Genomic DNA, 19,610 nt, shown 5'->3' on the forward strand with positions numbered 1-19,610 from the left:
TGAAAGGTTTGTTGAAATATAGTTGTCAGGAAGAGAAACATTAAGGAGTGTGAGACAATGGGTCCTCAAACTAATTAACTTAGAGCTCCTACTGAGCTAGGAGATTGGTAAACGTTAGTATACAAATAAGATATGTATGTAAATTTGTCAGTTTCTCTTCCTTTTGTCTCTTATGTTAAATTGGCTTTGGCTTATCTGTATAAGTAAGTTAGCTTGAGCTTTTGCAGGGGGCTCACATATCTGGGTGCATTGGCAAAGCGCTTCGCTAATAAACAGAGTGGTCTGACAAATTCTGTGAGCCTTGAATCTGACTTTGGAGGTCCCACTGAGATGACAACCGTGTGACTCCTGACCGTTCTTAGGACAGTCGTGGCAAGCCGGCACCTGGGCACTTGGCCCGAACGGTCCTCCGCCAGAACGGAAGGGTGCATGACCACAGTGAAGTCTACGCCATTGAACCTGTTGGTTCCCACTCTGTTCTGGTAGGGATCCCGGGATCTGACATCAGGAATCTGGTCAGGTAATTATTTTTGTGTTTTGTCCGGACTGAGGACTGTCTTGTCTCTGTGTCTATCCGTCCTCCCTGTGGTGTGTTTGAGTCTGGTCGCCATCTCCGTCTGGGGATCGGCTGACCAAAGGGTTCCTGTCCCCACGGTCTGAGTGAGTGAAATCTGCACAATCGCAGCCGCACCGCGCCTTGGGTAAAACCCTTGGTTTGAAAGCAAGGGCGATTGAGGCAGTAGCCTGTGGGCTCCTTTTGTGTGTTGCACCGGGCATCGCTCTGACGAACCCGACTTTCCTTCTTGTGTGATTGGTGTGTAAAGTCCTCCTGTATGGGTAACCAGACATCTAAGTCGGGACAGTTCCCTAAAGGAATGCTGGCTCATTTTATGTATTTTAGGAAGGGTCTGGACTCCTGTAAATTTCTGGAAAAATGGTCTAGGCTAACTCAGGAGAATCCCAAAATTCAGTGGCCACTGTTAGGATCTTGGGACAAAGACTGAGTAGATATCTTAAAAGATAAACTCGGCCAACCTAAAACTAAATTGGTAAAAGGAGAGGTTGATTGTTTCATGCAGTGGTGGGAAGAGGCAAATAATAGGTGGACAGAATCAAAACTTGCCTCTCTCAAAGATTCTGGCTTCTGTCCCACCAGATGCAACTCATTTTACTGTTGTTGATTTGTGCTCTGCTTTCTTTTCTGTCCCGGTTCACCCTGACTCCCAGTTCTTGTTTGCCTTTTCTTACAAGGGGCAACAGTACACATGGACCACTCTGCCCCAGGGGTATACTGAAAGCCCATCATATTTTTCCCAAGCATTAGCCCGAGACCTTGCTGACGTTGTTTTCCCATCCAGGTCCACTCTAGTCCAATATGTAGATGATCTACTCCTCTGTTCCCCTTCATTGTCTGCCTCTGAAACTGACTCTTTAGTGCTCCTTACTGCCCTAGCAAATAAGGGTCACAAAACTTCTCGCTCTAAACTACAACTCTGTCAAGCTTCTGTCACATACCTTGGCTTTCTCCTCTCCCAGGGTTCCCGTGCACTTTCTCCCACCTGCGTCCAAGCTATCCTTAGCTTTCCCCGACCCCACTCCCCACACCAGGTCTGGAAGTTTTTAGGCATGACTGGATTTTGCAGACAATGGATTCCCCAATATGCCTCCCTTGCAAAATCTCTCCAGGAACTCACTGGATTCTCTGTGCCTGACCCCATGCCGTGGCCCCCTAAGGCCAATTCTGCCTTTGTTTCCCTCAAACAGGGTTTGGCTTCTGCCCCTGCCTTAGGGCTGCCTGACTATTCTAAGCCTTTTACCCTTTTCTGCCACGAACAATCTGGGTGTGCACTTGGAGTTCTCACTCAGATGCACGGAGAAAAGAACCACCCAGTGGCTTATTTCTCTGCCACTTTAGACCCTGTTGCCCAAGGCTTACCCCCCTGCCTGCGTGCTGTGGCTGCTGCAGTGCGCCTAGTCGAAATGTCTGATTCCCTTGTTCTCCGCTCTCCTCTTACTCTCCTGGTCCCTCACTCTGTAGAAACTCTCCTGCTACAAAATAACACAGGCCACCTCTCCTCTGCCCGCCTTACCAGGTATGAACTTTTACTACTATCAGCTTCATATATCACCATAAAGCATTGTTCTCAGTTAAACCCTGCCACTCTCCTTCCTTTGTCTAATGACTGATCCCCACGACTGCCTTGCAACTGTCTCTGCTGTCACCGTCCCGCGCTCTGACCTTTCTGATGTCCCTCTCCCTAACTCTGACCTTGTTTTATTTACTGATGGTTCCTGTTTTTGAGATGACCAAGGTCATCTCCTTGCAGGATACGCTGTAGTTTCACTCTCTGAAACCCTGGAAGCTGCGCCTTTACCTTCTGTAACCTCAGCACAAGTCGCTGAATTAGTTGCCCTCACCTGTGCCTGCTTTTTGGCAGAGGGACGCTCCGCCACCATTTACACTGACTCCCGCTACGCTTTTGGGATTGTACATGACTTTGGTACCCTCTGGCAAACTCAGGGTTTCCTTACCTCTGCTGGTACCCCTATTAAAAATGGGCCCTACATCACTGCCTTCCTGTATGCAGTTTTACTTCTGTCTGCCCTAGCTCTTGTTAAGTGCCCTGGCCACTCAATGGCGGATACTGATGTTGCTAAGTGTAACACATTTGCTGATGCCTCTGCTAAACATGCTGCTGCCATAGAACCTTCCCCAGATGCATTTCTAGGTTCCCTTTCTGTTCCGCCGCCGTCCCTCACTGACCTCACCCTGCTCCAAGACTCTGCCCCAGAAACCGAGAAAGAATCCTGGGTTGCCCAAGGTTGCTCTCTACATCCCGATTCTCTTTGGCGCTCGCCTACTGGCACCTTGTAACCCCCTTTTCACTCTACCCGTCTCTGGCCGCCCTGCTACACGGTGTTTCGCATGTCGGAAAGGAGGAGATGGTCTCCGCTGTAACTAAGACAGGATGGTGGGCCCCCCATTTTTGCTCTTTTGCAGCCCGCCTCTGTGCAGCCTATACCATTTGCAAAAGCCATAATATTGGTAAACCTGTAAAAATGGCCCAGGGGTTCCGGGGCCTGCCTCAAGCACCGTTCTTGCATTGGCAACTTGATTTTGTACAAATGCCTAAGTGTCAACAATATGAATTTATATTGGTTATGGTATGTTTATTCTCGGGTTGGATTGAAGCCTTTCCTTGTCACAAGGCTGACTCACTGTCTGTTGCCAAATGTTTGTTAAATCATATTATGCCTGCCAAGGGAATTCCTGCTACTCTGTCCAGTGATCGGGGTACACATTTTACTGGACAACTTGTTCAACACCTGGACCGTATATTGCATATCAAACACCTGTTGCACTGTCCCTACCACCCACAGAGTACAGGTGCAGCTGAAAGACGAAATGATGTACTTAAGAATAAGCTTGCTAAAATTTGTGACTCTACAGGATTAAGCTGGCCAGTAGCCTTACCATTAGTCCTTATTGACATGAGATCCACTCCATCCCAAAGGCATAAATTAAGTCCCTTTGAAACTGTTATGGGACGCCCTATGCGAGCTATGACTACCATTACTCCCGTTCCAGATTTGAACTTGACCCACAGCACGCTCCTTCAGTATTGCAAGGGACTAATGCAAGCTGTAAGTCACTTCCATTCACAGGTTCGAGCCACCTGGCCCATGGAACCCACCACTGACACTTGTCACAACCTCAAGCCAGGTGATTGGGTCTATGTAAGGCGCCATCATCGAAAGCACGCCTTGGAGCCCTGGTGGAAGGGTCCTTATCAGGTACTGCTTACTACACAGATGGCTGTTAAACTATCTGGCATCGCAGCGTGGATACATGCTTCACAGTGTAAGAAGGCACCATCCCCAGAGAACCAATCATCACCTCAGGACAACGCAGAGTCAATTTTGACTCCAGAAGAAGACATAGAGGAACAGTCTGCAATACCTTACAATCTACGCTCTCGTAAGGGTTGCCAGAAGCAGATGACGAACAAAAAAAAAAAAGAAAGCAGTAGCGAGCCTAGTGCCTACTGCCTGGTGGGCATAAAACCATGACTGCGGTTCCCTCAGTTGAGGTTGTCAGAACCAGAAGAGCCTTGCCTCCAACATGCGCCTCTGCCTGTTCCTCGGCTGCTGGTATCTTACGGTCTGGGGAGACCATGATGACAATTCTTTTATCCAGCAGCAGGTGTGGATAGCTCAGACCCTTAATATTTCTAACTGCAGCCACATCCCAGCCCACTCTCAAACTGGTGTTCCTGTCCTGGCTATCCCACTCAAGTCCCCAGACCTCACTGGAGGGCCTCATCCGTTTAACAAAATATGGAACAGCAATGACACTTGGGAAGCGGTGGGAATAAATGCATCTAAATGGATAAGTGTGGTGGAGGGAAAAGGTCATTGGTGTTGGGTGTGTAATGGGACAGTGCTGGATTTGGGGAAAAGCTGTTGCCTTCAGCATATTGTGGCCAGTGGTGTAGGGGATTATTCAAACAAAACTAAAAAGTGGCGGGCCGGGTATGGAGATATGAATTTTTTCTCAACCTGGGATCAAACAGAAATCAATCTCATGTTCCCCCCTTAGTGAAAACAATACAATCTTTCAATGTCATGCAAATAACATCACTCCTTGTAAGGAGAATTACCCTGTACCCTTTGTGGGATACTACTCCTTCTTTGCAAACACCTATATGACAAATGGGTGCAACCAACCCTTCCTGGCCTTAATAGGCCATCACTGGGTGTGTGGGACCAGAGCTTATACTGCACTACCAGCTAATTGGTCAGGAATCTGTTTATCCGCCCGACTCTTCCCACAATTCCAAGTGCTAGGAACCTTCCCTCGAGAACGCCTCCGCAATTTCAGGTGAAAAAGAAGGGGCTTAACAGATGCCCAATGGTATGTAAATAACATAAACCCTTTAATTTGGGAAGAGGCCATTGGCGGTTCCTTAATACCATTAGGGGGAGTAATACACCATGCAAAAAGGCTCCTAAGGTTACAAGCAGTAGCTGAAATAATGGCAAATGAAACCGGAGAAAGTTTAAGAGCCCTGGCCAAAGAAACAGGGGCAATCTGACAGATGGCCCTCCAAAACCGTCAGGCATTGGACATAGTGCTGGCGGCAAAAGGAGGGACTTGTGCTCTTATTGCAAAAGATTGCTGTGTGTATATACCAGACAACACCAATGAGGTAACAGATCGTGCTAGCCACTTAGAACAAATCACATATCTTCCCCACGAAGAGCCAAGTTCTTTATGGAAGTGGCTAAGTAACCTTTTCAATTTCTCTGGCATAGAAAACTGGTTGTTTCAGGGAGCCCTAACTCTCCTGTTTGGAATCCTAATAATTTTTGTATGTTTTCAGTTACTTTCCTGTTGTATCCAAAATTGTGTCAGGCATGCTACACAGATAACTGCCCCAAACCAGAGTGCTAATTTGATGATTTTAAATATCACTGATGAACAAAGAGATAAAGAATGATTGATATGTGGAACCCAGTAATTGTTGGTCATTGCGTAGCTTGACCAAAAGGAGGGATTGTGAAAGTAGAATGAATTATATTTAAATTATAATTCATTAAAGAAATGCTGCTTGAAAGGTTTGTTGAAATATAGTTGTCAGGAAGAGAAACATTAAGGAGTGTGAGACAATGGGTCCTCAAACTAATTAACTTAGAGCTCCTACTGAGCTAGGAGATTGGTAAACGTTAGTATGCAAATAAGATATGTATGTAAATTTGTCAGTTTCTCTTCCTTTTGTCTCTTATGTTAAATTGGCTTTGGCTTATCTGTATAAGTAAGTTAGCTTGAGCTTTTGCAGGGGGCTCACATATCTGGGTGCATTGGCAAAGCGCTTCGCTAAGAAACAGAGTGGTCTGACAAATTTTTTGTGAGCCTTGAATCTGACTTTAGCCAAAATTCCCACACCCCTTGTTACTATACGTGTCAACTGACTGCCAGTTTCCACCCAAGACAGGCTTGCATTTCATTGGTGTTAGATGTATATAGTTAACCAAGTATTTTAGAACCCTTTAGAATGAAAGAAATTAGAGAGATTTAAAGTATTATAATGTCTGAAATAAAGTTTAACATTCAAGGAACAGTAACAATTTTTATGAAATGCAGAAAAAAGTTTGTACTCTCCTGTTTGCTATTTAGCATCTAAACTGCCACTGATCCCAATCCAACTCCCAATGAATTTAATGGAAGTTGGGTCAGACCCATATGTACTTTCTACAGCATCATTATTAAAGATGTTTTGGACAAAGATGCTGTAGAACACTAATTTTAAAACTGTGCTATTAAAAGAGCTGCAGTCAGCACTAAGAAAGGAATGAAGTTTGACAAATGTAAAATTTAAAAGTTTAGATGTTTTCACTCTTCACGTTTCTAACCAACTCCATAGGAAAACAGAGTGTAAACATTTTTTAACTACTAAGCCCTTTTATTTTATTTTTTTTCTAACAACAGTTACAGTAAAGCAGAGTAATCACTGAGAGATATAGGGACCAATACATTGGTCCTTATATCAAACACAGCCCACTGACTGCAACAGTATGACCCTCATTCATCTACATCTTTGATTCATAACGATAGTCTGTGGGGACAATGGGTCCTAGCCCGAGAGATACTCCAACTTGATCCAAGCAAGAGTTGTTCTCTCAGATCAAGGCAGAGCAGCACATGCTGTGGTTAAGGTGTTAGACTGTGACTCTAGTTTCAGTTCACAGTTCTGCCACAGACCTCCTGTACCATCTTGGCAAAGTCACTTAATCTCTTTGTGTGTCCATCTGAAAAGACTAATAATACTTTCCTAAATAACAGGTGTTATGAGAATACATTAATATATGCAAGGCACTCAGATATCACAGTTTTGGTAACAATATAAGAACCTGTAAAATAGGTACTAACTGCCACATAAGCTGCACCACTCCGATTAAGATGAGGCTGGCCTTACAGTTATTGTCCCAACTTCCCAGTAGGAGAAATCAAGCCATGAGTTGCCTCTTCTCAAGGCCTGCTCCCAACAAGCATGTGTGAAAAACACTGAGTTATCATCTTCCCCTTTGAGTATCAATAATAGTAAGGGAGCTAGGACAAGTAGAGCCTGCCTTGGATGTGGGTTCATTAAGGGCCAAGCCACTAGGAAGACAGCTGAATGAACCTAATTACACCAAGGCTATCCTCTGACACAGTTGCCATCTGTAGTATAGAGTGTTCCAGTAGCAGGCTAAAGCCTAGGATAGGACTGAGGTTTTAGCTGGGTTCTACACATGATTAAAGTCACTCACATTTAATAATTTTACTAAGATGACATTGAAGTAAAAAGAAAATGGTACAGAGTTTAAGCATAGAAGTTTCTGGTTATCAGGGAATAAGGTACAGATTATCAAGGGGTGCGAAATTCAGTTTAGAAACAGGTGGTGTAAGGAATACATAATCTGCAATCTCCCCGATTGGGGGTAAAAGTTTAACAGATCAAAGTACAGACATTGAGATTTGGGTTTATGTTGTTCATATAATGGCTATGTTCAGGTGTGAAGTATGAGTGGATACGATGATGAGGATGGATTTACCCTCATTTGGTGGGATTTAATGTTCAGTGAGTTTATGGTTCCAGTTCATATGGTCCAATGGAAAAAGTCTCTCAGTCCCTTTCCCATAGTTGATGCACAATGTTGTACCGGCTCACACTCCTGGTACTGTCGGTGGCTGGTGATGTGTTCGACGTAGATGTCCCTGGTTCTACACTATGAACTGCAAATTCATTGTCCCTGGGACTCAAACCTAGGCTGGATTTAGAGTGGTGACACACAGGTAGGAGCCTGAGCAGCTGTTTCCTTTGATACCATTGAAGGCCCCAGAGGAGCAACAAATATTGGAACTTGTAGCCTCCATGGATCACACTGACCAACCCACTCAAATGGTAAGAGTATCAGATGGTCCTGTTAAGGCTGGGTATGAGATCTCTTTCAGGCTCTGCCACACTCACCCCCGGGGTCACAAATCTTTCCGTGCCTCAGTCCCCTATCTGTAACATGAAGATAATAATACTTGCATACCTCACAGTGGAGTTGCAGTGAAAAGCTGGTTAATATTTGCTCAAATGGAGACCATAAATAAAATAATAAATAGCAGCTATTACTGGTGACTATAAACTGCTCCATTTGATATCACTTGGGTACAGCCATTTGGACTCCCACAGGAGATCCCCCCTCGAAAAAAATCTGGACAAAGTACCCCCTACCCAACCTGAGACCTCGGGAGTGGTGCAAGGACAAGCCCCGGCTAGTCGGATGAGAAGGTAGATGCGGAGACATGATCTATGCCCTCCCCTCCCCCAGCGGTATGATCTCATTTGACAGGAAGTATCTTGCTGCCCCCTCCCCCGCTCGGGCGCGCCTCTCCCACATGGATCCGGAGAGGGAGACAGAGGAGACGTGACACTGACTCAGCCCTCGTCGGGACTTACCCAAGGGCTGCGTCGGGAACACGCTGCCGGGGCTAGTGCACACGCAGAGCTGACACGCTCTCCATGCCGCTGGGCAGCCGCTGATCACGCGTGCCCCCGCTCGCCATTGGCCGCCGCCTCACACACCTTTGCCGCGGATTGGCCGCGGCCAGCTCCGGTCTCCCCCTACGCCGGGCTGGTGGAACCAGCAGCCGAATGGGCAGCTGCGAACAAAAAGAGGAAAATCAAGGCAGTGGCCAGAGAGCGCCTGGGGTGAAGGCTCTTGTCAGCAGCTGCAGCATCAGCATCAGAGCAGCTCCCAGCCACGGCGCCTCCCAGCAGGGCCATGCTGAATTTTGCAGCTTCCCTCTACCAGCCAGCTGTAAGTGCGTCTCTTCCCGCTCCCTAGTCCTGGGGGGTTGGTGCCCAGCGAGCCCTCCCCGCATCAGCTGCACCTGAGGCGGGGCACGAGGAGAAGGGGCTCGGCCCGGGGAGGATGGAGGGGGAGAGATGTTGTCTGGGGTACGATGCCCCAAGGGATTCCCTTTGGGGAGCTGCGGGGAGGAGTTGCTGGGAATCCTGTGGTGGCAGAGGAGGAATCGAGCTGGGGCTGAGGTTACTGGGAGCTTGTGGGATCTGGAGAGAGAATCGGGGTCTTGCGGGGAGGTTATTGGTGGGCTGCAGAGAGGGGATGGCTGAGAGGGGGGTATATTGGGGAGCCTGATTTGCAGAGGGGATGGCAGAGAGGGAGGCAGTGGGTGGGGGGAGCTGGGGTAGGTTATTGGGGAGACTGATCTGCAGAGAGGGGGGAGGGATTAGGGGAAGGTTATTGGGGAACCTGCGGTGATCGGAGAGGGGATGGCAGAGAGAGAGGCAGTCGGAGGTGGGTTATTGGGGAACCTGTGGTGATCTGCGGAGAGCGGATGGCAGAGAGGGAGGCAGTCGGGGGAAGTTTATTTGGGGAACCTGTGGTGATCTACGGAGAGGGGATGGCAGAGGGGGAGGCAGGGGTAGGTTACTGGGGAGCCTGATCTGCAGAGAGGGGGGAGGGATTGGGGGACGGTTATTGGGGAACCTGTGGTGATCTGCGGAGAGGGGATGGCAGAGAGGGAGGCAGTCGGGGGGGGGGCTGGTTGGGGTAGGTTACTGGGGAGCCTGATCTGCAGAGAGGGGGGAGGGATTAGGGAGGGTTATTGGGGAACCTGTGGTGATCTGCGGAGAGGGGATGGCAGAGAGGGAGGCAGTCGGGGGGGCTGTTTGGGGGAGGTTACTGGGGAACTGGATGTCAGGGCATCGGTCTGCGGGCGCTGGCGGGGAGAGGTTGCTGGGGGGCCTGTGGCGAGTGGAGGGGGCACGTGGCGTGTACCGGGAGCTATGGGCTCACGCCGCTAGGATGAGGGTAGTTGGGGAGCCCTGCCTGGAGGGCGGGGAGGTGGGTGCGTGTGACAGAGCGAGGGGTGGGTGGGGAGGGTTTGGTCGGGGGCGGACTGCACTGGGGTGACGGGAAAAGACTGAGAGGGCCTGTGAGGGAAAGGGGCGGTGAGTGGGGGCTGGGCGCCGGAGACGCTGCGGGATTCCCTCGCGGCTGAGGAAGGCGGTGGGCGAGGCTCAGGGAGGGGGATCGGGACGGGGAGGGATGAGGCTGGGACAAGCCGGTGGGCGAGGCTGCGGGGGCTGGAGGTCAGCCGGGGGTGGGTGAGATGAGACGAGACCGGCTGAAGGCGGCGGGCGGGGCGAGGGAGTCTGTGGCCAGCTCCCGCCATGCAAGAGTCCCCGGGCACGTCGGGCGGGCTCAGGCTCCGGACAGGGCTTGTGCCTGTTGGGCGAATGGTTCTTGTGCAGCCTGGGAACAGGGAGCGCCCTGTCTCCGTTCCCTTGAGAGCCCCCCCGGAGCAGCCGTGGCCCCTCCAAGGGCTCCCTGTGGTAACCCGAGCTGCGGCGCGGGAAAGCGTCGGGTGTGGTGGTGCTGAACCTCTCGGCCCCAGCCCTTGGAGAGGAGGGGCTGTCTCCGCCTTGTTCTCCTGGGAGCCGCGGGGGTGGACTGAGGCCGCCCCCTCCCTTCTGTGCGGCTCTGGCCTGGCGGGAGCTGCGAGGAAGCACGCGGCGGGCTGGCTGTCAGCCTTGCTCACTGCTGCAGCAGGCGGGCTCCCTTCCTGCCTGGCGGCGGGCCCTGGCTCAGCCTCCACCCTCTGGGGAGGGAGGCGGGGGAAGAGAGAGACGCACAAGTAGGGGAAAGGTCGCCGAGCGGCAGTCCCCAGTTCACCACGTTTCGCGAGTGCCTGGGACCAGCCGCTGATCACGCTTTGTTCACATGCCTCCGCCCCAACCTCGCCTCGGCCCTGTGCCAGCCATTCGGCTTCTGTGGTGCCTGACCGTGGCGACCAATGGGCGAGAGGCGGGGGCGGTACTGCGTGGTTTGAGTGCAGGCATGGAGAGAGTGAGTCACAGAGGTTCACCGAGGTGAGCGTGGTTCAAACACAGGATCCGTCTGCCAGCGAGGATCTCCCGGAGCCTCTGCTGCCTCCCTTGTGAGCCAAAGGCAGTTTTTTCCTCTGCTGCTTTTGCTCATTGGTCATGTCTCTCTTAATATAGGCCAGTTCCTTATAGAATCCAATGAGGACAACCTTTCCCTAGCCCTCTCAGGGTCCATCTTCTGAGGATTACATGTTCCATCTTTTCTTTATTTATAAAATTCAAAATCTGCAAAACATAGGCCTTTAGAAAAGCATCTATAAAACCTTACCTGTCCTGCCCCTAAGAATGATCCAGAGGCTGGTTAAAAGCTTGATCAAACAGCTCCATCTTAATGCATGCTGAAGCTCCACTAGTTTGGGCCCTGGCAAGAGCACGTTAGCCACAGCTTTCTGAAGTGTGAATTGTCCACTGAGGACACCCACCAATGAGCTCAGGCACACAAATATCTGTTTGTGCATCAGCACTCTAAAATCAACTGCTTCAGCAATGGCGGCTGCTATATGATCCTGTAGAGTCCAAAACATTCCCCACCCTCCAGCTACACAAAATAGTGTTTACCTGTTTTTAATATTCAAATGATATGAGTAAAACAACAAGAATGAAACAACAGAAACATTTTCCATATTGTCTGACAAACTTTATCAGGTCACAATTCAAGTCAGTCAACTTTTGTGTCTCAGCCTCAGTATTGTCCCTTTTCAGTTTATTCAAACAAAAAAATTAAGATTGTACCCTAATTAAAATCCTTACAGGATGGAATAAAGGAACAGCAAGTATAAAATAACTAAAGGACAGTTTAAGGAACAAGCTTTCTTTCAGTCATTCAAAACTTGCAGTAAGGGAGTAACTTACTGTTGCTTTTCAAAAACTGTTTTGTATTTTGTTCCAAATAATTTCACTAGACAGCTGTGCAGACACAATATTCATCAGATAGTCTGATTCCCTCTTTCATATTAACCTTTTAATGAAAGTTATATACTGTATTAGGAGAGGAAACAGGAATGTAGAGTGTCTTTAAAAATATTGAATAGGTTCTATGAAGTATGATATGTTTTACAGGTTGCATTTAATTTTTGTAATTTTTCTTTAAAGAAGGAACTGATAAATAGTTAAATTAACCGTAAACTGAAAAATATTCCTTTTTTCCTTTTAGGAGGAAGGAATAGAGATGATTACTGAAAAGCAAAACAATAATAGACGTTCCTGGAACAATACCACTGAAAAGAGTGATTTTGAAGCCGTAGAAGCCCTTATGTCCATGAGCTGCAACTGGAAATCAGACTTCAAAAAATATGCCGAACTGAGACCTATAACACCAGCATCTGATATGTCAGAAGAAACTGATGATAACCTGCTACCTGGTGCAGCTGACTTTCATGCAATACCAGCATTTGTAAGCTTTATTCTATTATTGTACATGCCTTATTAAAGTTTTTTAGATCACATTAACTGTGAGAAATAATCGTGCTGATTAGATGTCTCATTACTTGCATCTTTTTTCCCCTTTTAGTGCTTGACTCCACCCTACAGCCCTTCTGATTTTGAGATGTCTCAAGTAATTCATCTGCCAGCAGCAGCAGCGCCATCTGCTGTACAATGTAGATTGTCTGATATTTCAAAGCCTGTTCCTTCAGCAACTTTTAAAGAGACTGAAATGTCTCCAGCACCAAAACCAATGAAAGCTCAAGCAACAAGTGTTATTCGCCATACAGCTGATGCTCAGCTTTGTAATCAAAGAACATGTCCAGTGAGAGCAGCTAGTGTGTTGAAGTATCAGAACAATACTTCAAGGGAAATAAATATACAGAATAATGGAACTGCAAAACAAAATCCACCTTGTGCAATTGTGTCACCAAACAGAGCAACTTACAAAAGTGACAAACTTCCAGTTTTAGAAGAAAAAACAAGTACAGCACTAGCTGTCAGTCCATTGTCCCTGATCCAGACTTCAACCAGTAGACCTCAGCCTGTTCCTGGATCAGTACAGCAGTCATCGATGATAGCATCTTCTCCTGCTGTGCAAGCGAGTGGTGTCTCATCTGTACCAGTAATTTGCCAGATGGTTCCTCTGTCTACTAACAACTCTGTTGTGACAGCAATAGTGCCCAGCACTCCTTCGAGCCAACAATCAACCCTTTGCCAGCCTATGATGTTCATGGGAACTCAAGTTCCTAAAGGTGCCGTTATGTTTGTTGTGCCCCAGCCGGTTGTGCAGAACACAAAGGCTCCAAACATTAGTCCAAATGGCACTAGACTCTCTCCTATTGCTCCTGCTCCAGGTTTTACACCTTCTGCAGCAAAAATCACTCCACCAATTGACTCATCAAGAATAAGAAGCCACATTTGCAACTATCCAGGATGTGGAAAGACTTATTTCAAGAGCTCTCATTTGAAGGCCCATGTGAGAACACACACGGGTAAGTCATTAAGCAGTGGATAGTAGGAATTTCAAAGAAAGCTTTTCATGTATATTTGTGCTAATATTTATCAGTGTTCTAGTGAGTTGTGATTTTGTTCATGTTTGCTGCTTTCCAGAGGTGAAAGGTTAGTGCACTAATCCTTTGTACAGCTGGCTTCCTGATAATGGTGACCTTTCTAGTTACTTCAGTTAAAGCTATCTTAACATTGTACATCTCTAAAGATTTTTTTTTTTTGTCTTGACTGAACATAATCTAGCATTGTGGGGTAGTCCCAGAGTGCTATTGCTTGCTTTTGCCAGTAGGTGTTAATACATGGCATAATCTTTGGTAGGATGCCTCAAAAAGGAGAGGTGACTAGCATTCTCACCTTCAACATTAACACCCCAGGGAGTCATTCCTTCAGGTGTCCGGCAGTTCTTTAAAAAAAACCTGGCAGTGAATCTAATCACACTAGTAAAGGATAAGGGGCTATGTATGTTTACACAGCTCTACTAGTGCACTTCAGCCTTGTCATGTAACATCCCTCTTGTTTTTAGTATAGACGTCATTTTCAGCAGTGGGTGCTGGTCACGCAAAGCTGTCATGGTTTCGTAATGTATATAAATGAAGATAAGGATGAGAATATAACTGTTTTGAAACATAAAGCACAAGCTGAACTCTGCTTTCCAGTGATGAAACGCTAGTGCACTGACCCTTTGTACAACTGGCTACCTAATGATGGTGACTCTTCGAGTTAGCACAGTCAAAACCATCTTAATATTATATGTCTCTGGGTTTCCTGGTTGGTTATTTGTGTCTTGATTGTCACAGTAGAAATCGGTTATAAAAAAGTCAAACATATTATCAGTCAAAAGCAAAATTGTTGCTAAATAAATGCTCATGTTTCTATTTTGTTTTAGGAGAAAAGCCTTTTAGCTGTAGTTGGAAAGGCTGTGACAGGAGATTTGCACGATCTGATGAACTGTCTCGGCATCGCAGAACGCATACTGGTGAGAAGAAGTTTGCTTGCCCGATGTGTGATCGGCGGTTCATGAGGAGTGACCATTTAACAAAGCATGCACGGCGGCATTTGTCAGCTAAGAAGCTACCAAACTGGCAAATGGAAGTGAGCAAGCTAAATGACATTGTTGTGCCACTTGCATCCACACCTGCACAGTGAAAGAACTCCTGAAAAGTTACCAGAACTAACTGTTGTCACTATGGTATACCACCAGTGATGTATAAAAGCTCCTACTCCAGGTCTGTAGTTCTTCAGTGCCAGCTGTTGATGGCATTACAGCAGAGAGGCAAAGGCAGTCTGTGCTTGGTCACAGGAAATGCTACTGAGAGAACCAGTGACTAATAATGGAATGTCAGGTTTCTTTTCGACTTGGTGAAAAGAGAAAGAGGTTGAAGGTTTGAGAGCAGAGCAGCACAGGTAGCGAAGGGTTTTGAATTTATGCAGATTATTTGTATGTACTATAGAGTGGTCAGACATAAGTCATGCAGAGCTGTTGGCTGATAATTCTTGAAACCAACTACAATTACAGCTTTCAAAGACGTAATGAGTTTTCAGTAGAGCACAGACTAGAGAGAAATATCAATGTATAGTACAGATTTGTAGATCAGAAATGCATCTGTACGAAATAGTATAAAACAGTTATCCTACTGCTGTCACCTTTCCTTGATAGGATATTTATACTTTTTTTTTTTCTATTTACATTGCAGCCCAATCATGAGAGATGGGCATTGAGGCTCAGCACCTCTTGATACATTAAATACTGTATCAAGTATGTCAGTCATGCCAGTTTTACATTACTGTCCAAATATGGAATAGATTGAGTGGCTAGAGAGAGCCAAAAGTACCTAAATCCCCATTAATTTATTATAATATAGAACGCTAATACTATTTTTGCTATTCCTCTTGAAAGCTCATGATTATTACAATTGGTTATATTTAGGCATCCTATGATGCTTCTGCTTTCAAGTTGCTTGTGGTTTCCTTTATACCTTTCAAAATTCCATACCACCGCATTTTTCATAAACACTGAGATGGTATGTTTAAAAAAAATAAAAATGTAACCATAAGAATAATAAATTAAGTGGGTTTATTAAGAAGGCAAGAACAAGTATGTTATGCTAGGCTACTTGATGTGGAGGTCACTTTTGAAGATGATTTCTATTAGAGATAAATGGTCTTTATATAATGAGGATATAATCTATACTGTATTAAATTAGAAAGTTAGGAGTTATTTGTAAAGTAAAAATAAGGCAGTAAACACACCAGCCTTGAATTAATACTGTAGATTTTTGTGACAAATAATGCATCAACTTTTACTAACCATCTTTCTATTGTATCTTATTATGTTGAGTACACAAATACAGACAACTAAACAGTTGGATAATAGTGTACTAGGTAATCTTTTATGACTACTTTAAAATTTTGCACAATACTTCTTATGTCGTACTTTATACCTTGTTTACAATAAAGAACAATTTTAATACAGACCTCCGTGTGATGCATGTTGATTGGGTTATTTGCTTACAAAACACATCAGCGTTAGTCTTGATTAGTGATAGACTAGTTGCCCTCTTATTTATAAACCTTGTAAAACTAACTTGAATTTAATGTACAGTTAAGCGTACACTACTTCTAGAATACTTCTTTTGTGCGCTCTTTTTCCAAGACACTCTTATTGCAGAATAAGTGTCTATGTAGGGAGTTATACCGGTATGACTATAGCAGTAAAATTGTATTTCTGTTTGTAAATTTCCCCACATAGACCAGCTCTGAGAGTGCATCAACCAAAATCTGGCTCACATAAGTCAGGTACAAAAGACTGGATGCACAAAAGGAGGTAGGTGCCTAAGTCCCTGTTTCAGTTTCTGGGCCACTGCGATGCACAAAACTCCCTCTGAACCCTGTAAGTATCTAAATTCACTCAGTGCCTAAGTTTTTGCAGTATACATTCCCTAGGCACTTATGTTTCTGCCTCTCAATGTGTGTACTGCTTTCACCCTCGAGGCCTCCAGATACCTATCTCTTACTTAAGCCCCAGAACTATTCACAAACTGGGGTAAGATAGGCATTTGGCCCCCTAAGTCATGTGCGGAGCCCAATCTAGTAGGATCCAGTTCCCCAGCTCCGATGACTATTTATCCACAGTTGCACAGTACAACAGCTTTAAGAGGAGAGAGTGAGGGAGCTCTATATCAGAATATCCCATAGCCCAGTGGTTAGAGTGCTCATGTGACAGGTCCAAGTTCAAAACCCTTCTCCCTGTCAAGGAGAGAGGGACTTGAACTGGGGTTCTCCCACATCCCAGCTGAATACCTAACCACTGGGCTAAAAGTTGAGAGGTCCTTCCCTGCCCCTGGCTTTTTGCTAAAAGAGCATAGGCGCCTGGCTCCAGGAGAGGGTTCACAGTTGAAAAATCGCTGACAGAGATAGGCGCCAGCCTGGACTTAAGCAACTATGACTATAGAGGGGCAGGGTTTAGCACACAGCCCTCTGGTCAGCATCTCCTGGATAGTTTAGGTGGCTTTCTGCCTAGCATGTCTTTTGTGAATAGCAGTCAAAAGTGACTATGTGCTTAACTCAGGCTTTGTGAATCAGTGTTTTCTTACATGCCTGAAAGTTAGGCACAATGATGTTCAGCATCTCAGCACTTAACTCTTTTGTGCACACAGCCAACAGTTGTTTGCTTTAAGACAAACTAAAGTCTTAACTGGCAATTTTACAGAAATAGAGAAAATTAAACACACACCAAGGTGAATGCCACAGAAAGCAACTCTGGACCAGCAAGCAGTGTAAAGGTACTAAATGTGTGGTGGGAGTTACAGTTGCTAAGTGGCTGTAAGTCTCTAAGGGTCGTGGGTTGATGGTAATCTGAATGGTAAGGGTGGTGGGGGAGGAGAAGGTCTTGCATCAATTTAGCCTTTCCTGTGAATTTTGGCCCTCACTAGCTCCTATTACCCTTTTATGTGGAGATAAAAACATAAGAACAGCCATTCTGGGTCAGACCTTTGGTCCATCTAGCCCAGTATCCTGTCTTCTGACAGTGGCCCAGAGGGAATGAACAGAATAGGTAATCAACAAGTGATCCATCCTGTTGCCCATTCCAGCTTCTGGCAAACAAGCTAGGGCCACTTCAGAGCATGGTTTTGCATCCCTACCCATCCTGGCTAATAGCCATTGATGGACTATCCTCCATGAACTTACCTAGTTCTTTTTTGAACACAGTTATAGTCTTGGCCTTCACAACATTCTCTGGTAAAGAGTTCCACAGGTGGACTGTGCACTGTGTGAAGAAATATTTCCTTTTGTTTGTTTGAAACTTGCTGCCTATTAATTTCATTTGATAACCCCTAGTTCTTGTGTCATGAGAAGCAGTATTTTCTTTATTTACTTTCTCCACACCTGTCATGATTTTATAGACCTCTATCAGATTCCCCCCCTCAGTTGTCCTTTTCCAAGCTGAAAAGTCCCAGTCTTAATCTCTCCTCCAAATGGAAGTTGTTTCATACCCCTAATCCTCTTTGTTGCCCTTTTCTGTATCTTTTCCAATTCCAGTATATTTTGCCATCATAGAAAACTGCTACTTTCTTGGTCAGTCAAAGAACAATGTCTCTATGTCTTGAAAATTATGGGCTATAGATGATATAGATGGACAACATTGCATCATGGGAAGTTGACCCCTTGCTCCCAGTCACCCCTTTGTGACTCATTTCCACCCCACCATGCATTGTCAAAACTACCCAAAAGACTGAACAGTGGCGGGCTGCACTGTGGGATACCTACCCATGGTGCACCAACATAAGCACTTCTGGAGAGTATGTGCAATGCTGATGCAAGGAGCCAAGTATGCACACACAAAAGCGATATGCTAACAATGGTGGGCGTATGCCAACGTAACTTGCTTCAGCAAAACTTTGTAGTGTAGACATGGCCTAAGAAATTCTTGCTAAAATTTCCTGCTAAAACTTCTACCAATGGTGGAGCAGCAACAGTGATAGCAAGAGTAAGTGAGCTAGTGTGAATAAGGTGCCAGAAGCCTCTAATATTTCAAGTACTATGTTGTGTAACCTTGCTTTGAACAGGATTAGAAGACATGATACAGGAAAAGTATAAGTGGCCATTTGGAGCATTGTGTATGACAATTGTAGTGTTGCTGTTGGTGGGGCTGAACTGATGGGTAGCAATGGGAAACTTCTGCCCAAAATCCAATTTATATACAGTCTTTGTGTCACCGACACTCATGGCCTTTCGTGTGGATTAATAAATCTAGATTCTAGACAATTTCCTCCAACACATACATACCCTTTAGCTGTTAATACCTGCAAAGATATTGAGCGGGGCTTCTATCAGACAGTTTGGGTTGACATCTTACTCCAACTGTGTAAAGTTTTTCTTTTTCAGATAAATACATTAGGCCAAATCCTCAGTTGGTATAAGTCCATTGAAGTAAATGAAACTATGCTGATTAACAGCAGCTCAGTGGATCTACATTGACTTACACTAGCTGAGTTTTTGGCTCACCAAGTAGTACTAAAAATTGGACAGCAGACTTCTACAGAGTATGGTGAGGTGGAAGCATTCTGACAAATTTCTCCAAAATCCAAGGTTTCTTTCTGTACTAATGTAACAATGCTGCCTTTGGCGGGACACAACTGGGATTGTCAATTCAAGACAAATTGCTTAGAGCAGCGTAGTCACAGCCCCAGGTTGGTGGTTCTCCACCTCTAAGGCACATCAAACCAGCCAAACAGAGAGGACTTCAGTCTCACCCCACAAGCTAACCATAAGTCATACAAGCAATTCCCTTAGACACTCCAGTTTCCCAGTATCACCACCAGAGCCACTTGTTTTGGGTTTGAATGGTTATGAAAACCAATGCCTCAGTAAAAGAAAAAAGGCTCTCCTGATCCCAAAGGGCAAAGCCCCAAGCCCAGGTCAATATACAAGTCAGATCTTACCCACAAATCATGCTGCTGCCAATCCTTTAGAATCTAAAACCTAAAGGTTTATTCATAAAAGAAAAAAATATAGATGGGAGCTAGAATTGGTTAAATGGAATCAATTACATACAGTAATAGCAAAGTTCTTGGTTCAGGCTTGTAGCAGTGATGGAATAAACTGCAGGCTCAAATCAAGTCTCTGGAGTACATCCACATCTGGGATGGGTCATTCAGTCCTTTGTTCAGAGCTTCAGTTTGCAGCAAGGTTCCTCCAGAGATTAGAAGCAGGACTGAAAACAAAATGGAG

The 19,610-nt window shown here is 45.7% G+C and overlaps 1 protein-coding gene across 2 annotated transcripts; it reads left to right on the plus strand.

Moving 5' to 3' along the window:
- The first annotated feature begins 423 nt into the window (after positions 1-423).
- KLF10 (KLF transcription factor 10) lies at positions 424-15,810 on the plus strand. 2 transcript variants are annotated; one of them, XM_073330412.1, is made up of 4 exons: positions 424-520; positions 12,100-12,339; positions 12,457-13,363; positions 14,266-15,810. In XM_073330412.1, exons 2-4 carry the CDS (start codon positions 12,115-12,117, stop codon positions 14,523-14,525), a joined length of 1,392 nt encoding a protein of 463 aa, XP_073186513.1. In that variant the 5' UTR covers positions 424-520; positions 12,100-12,114; the 3' UTR covers positions 14,526-15,810. The 2 variants fall into 2 exon arrangements, with proteins under 2 accessions (XP_073186513.1, XP_073186512.1); XM_073330411.1 differs by lacking the exon at positions 424-520 and adding an exon at positions 8,455-8,853.
- Positions 15,811-19,610: the final 3,800 nt, after the last annotated feature.

The sequence above is a fragment of the Lepidochelys kempii genome, chromosome 2 (genome assembly GCF_965140265.1).
Source record: "Lepidochelys kempii isolate rLepKem1 chromosome 2, rLepKem1.hap2, whole genome shotgun sequence".
Taxonomy (NCBI): domain Eukaryota; kingdom Metazoa; phylum Chordata; order Testudines; family Cheloniidae; genus Lepidochelys; species Lepidochelys kempii.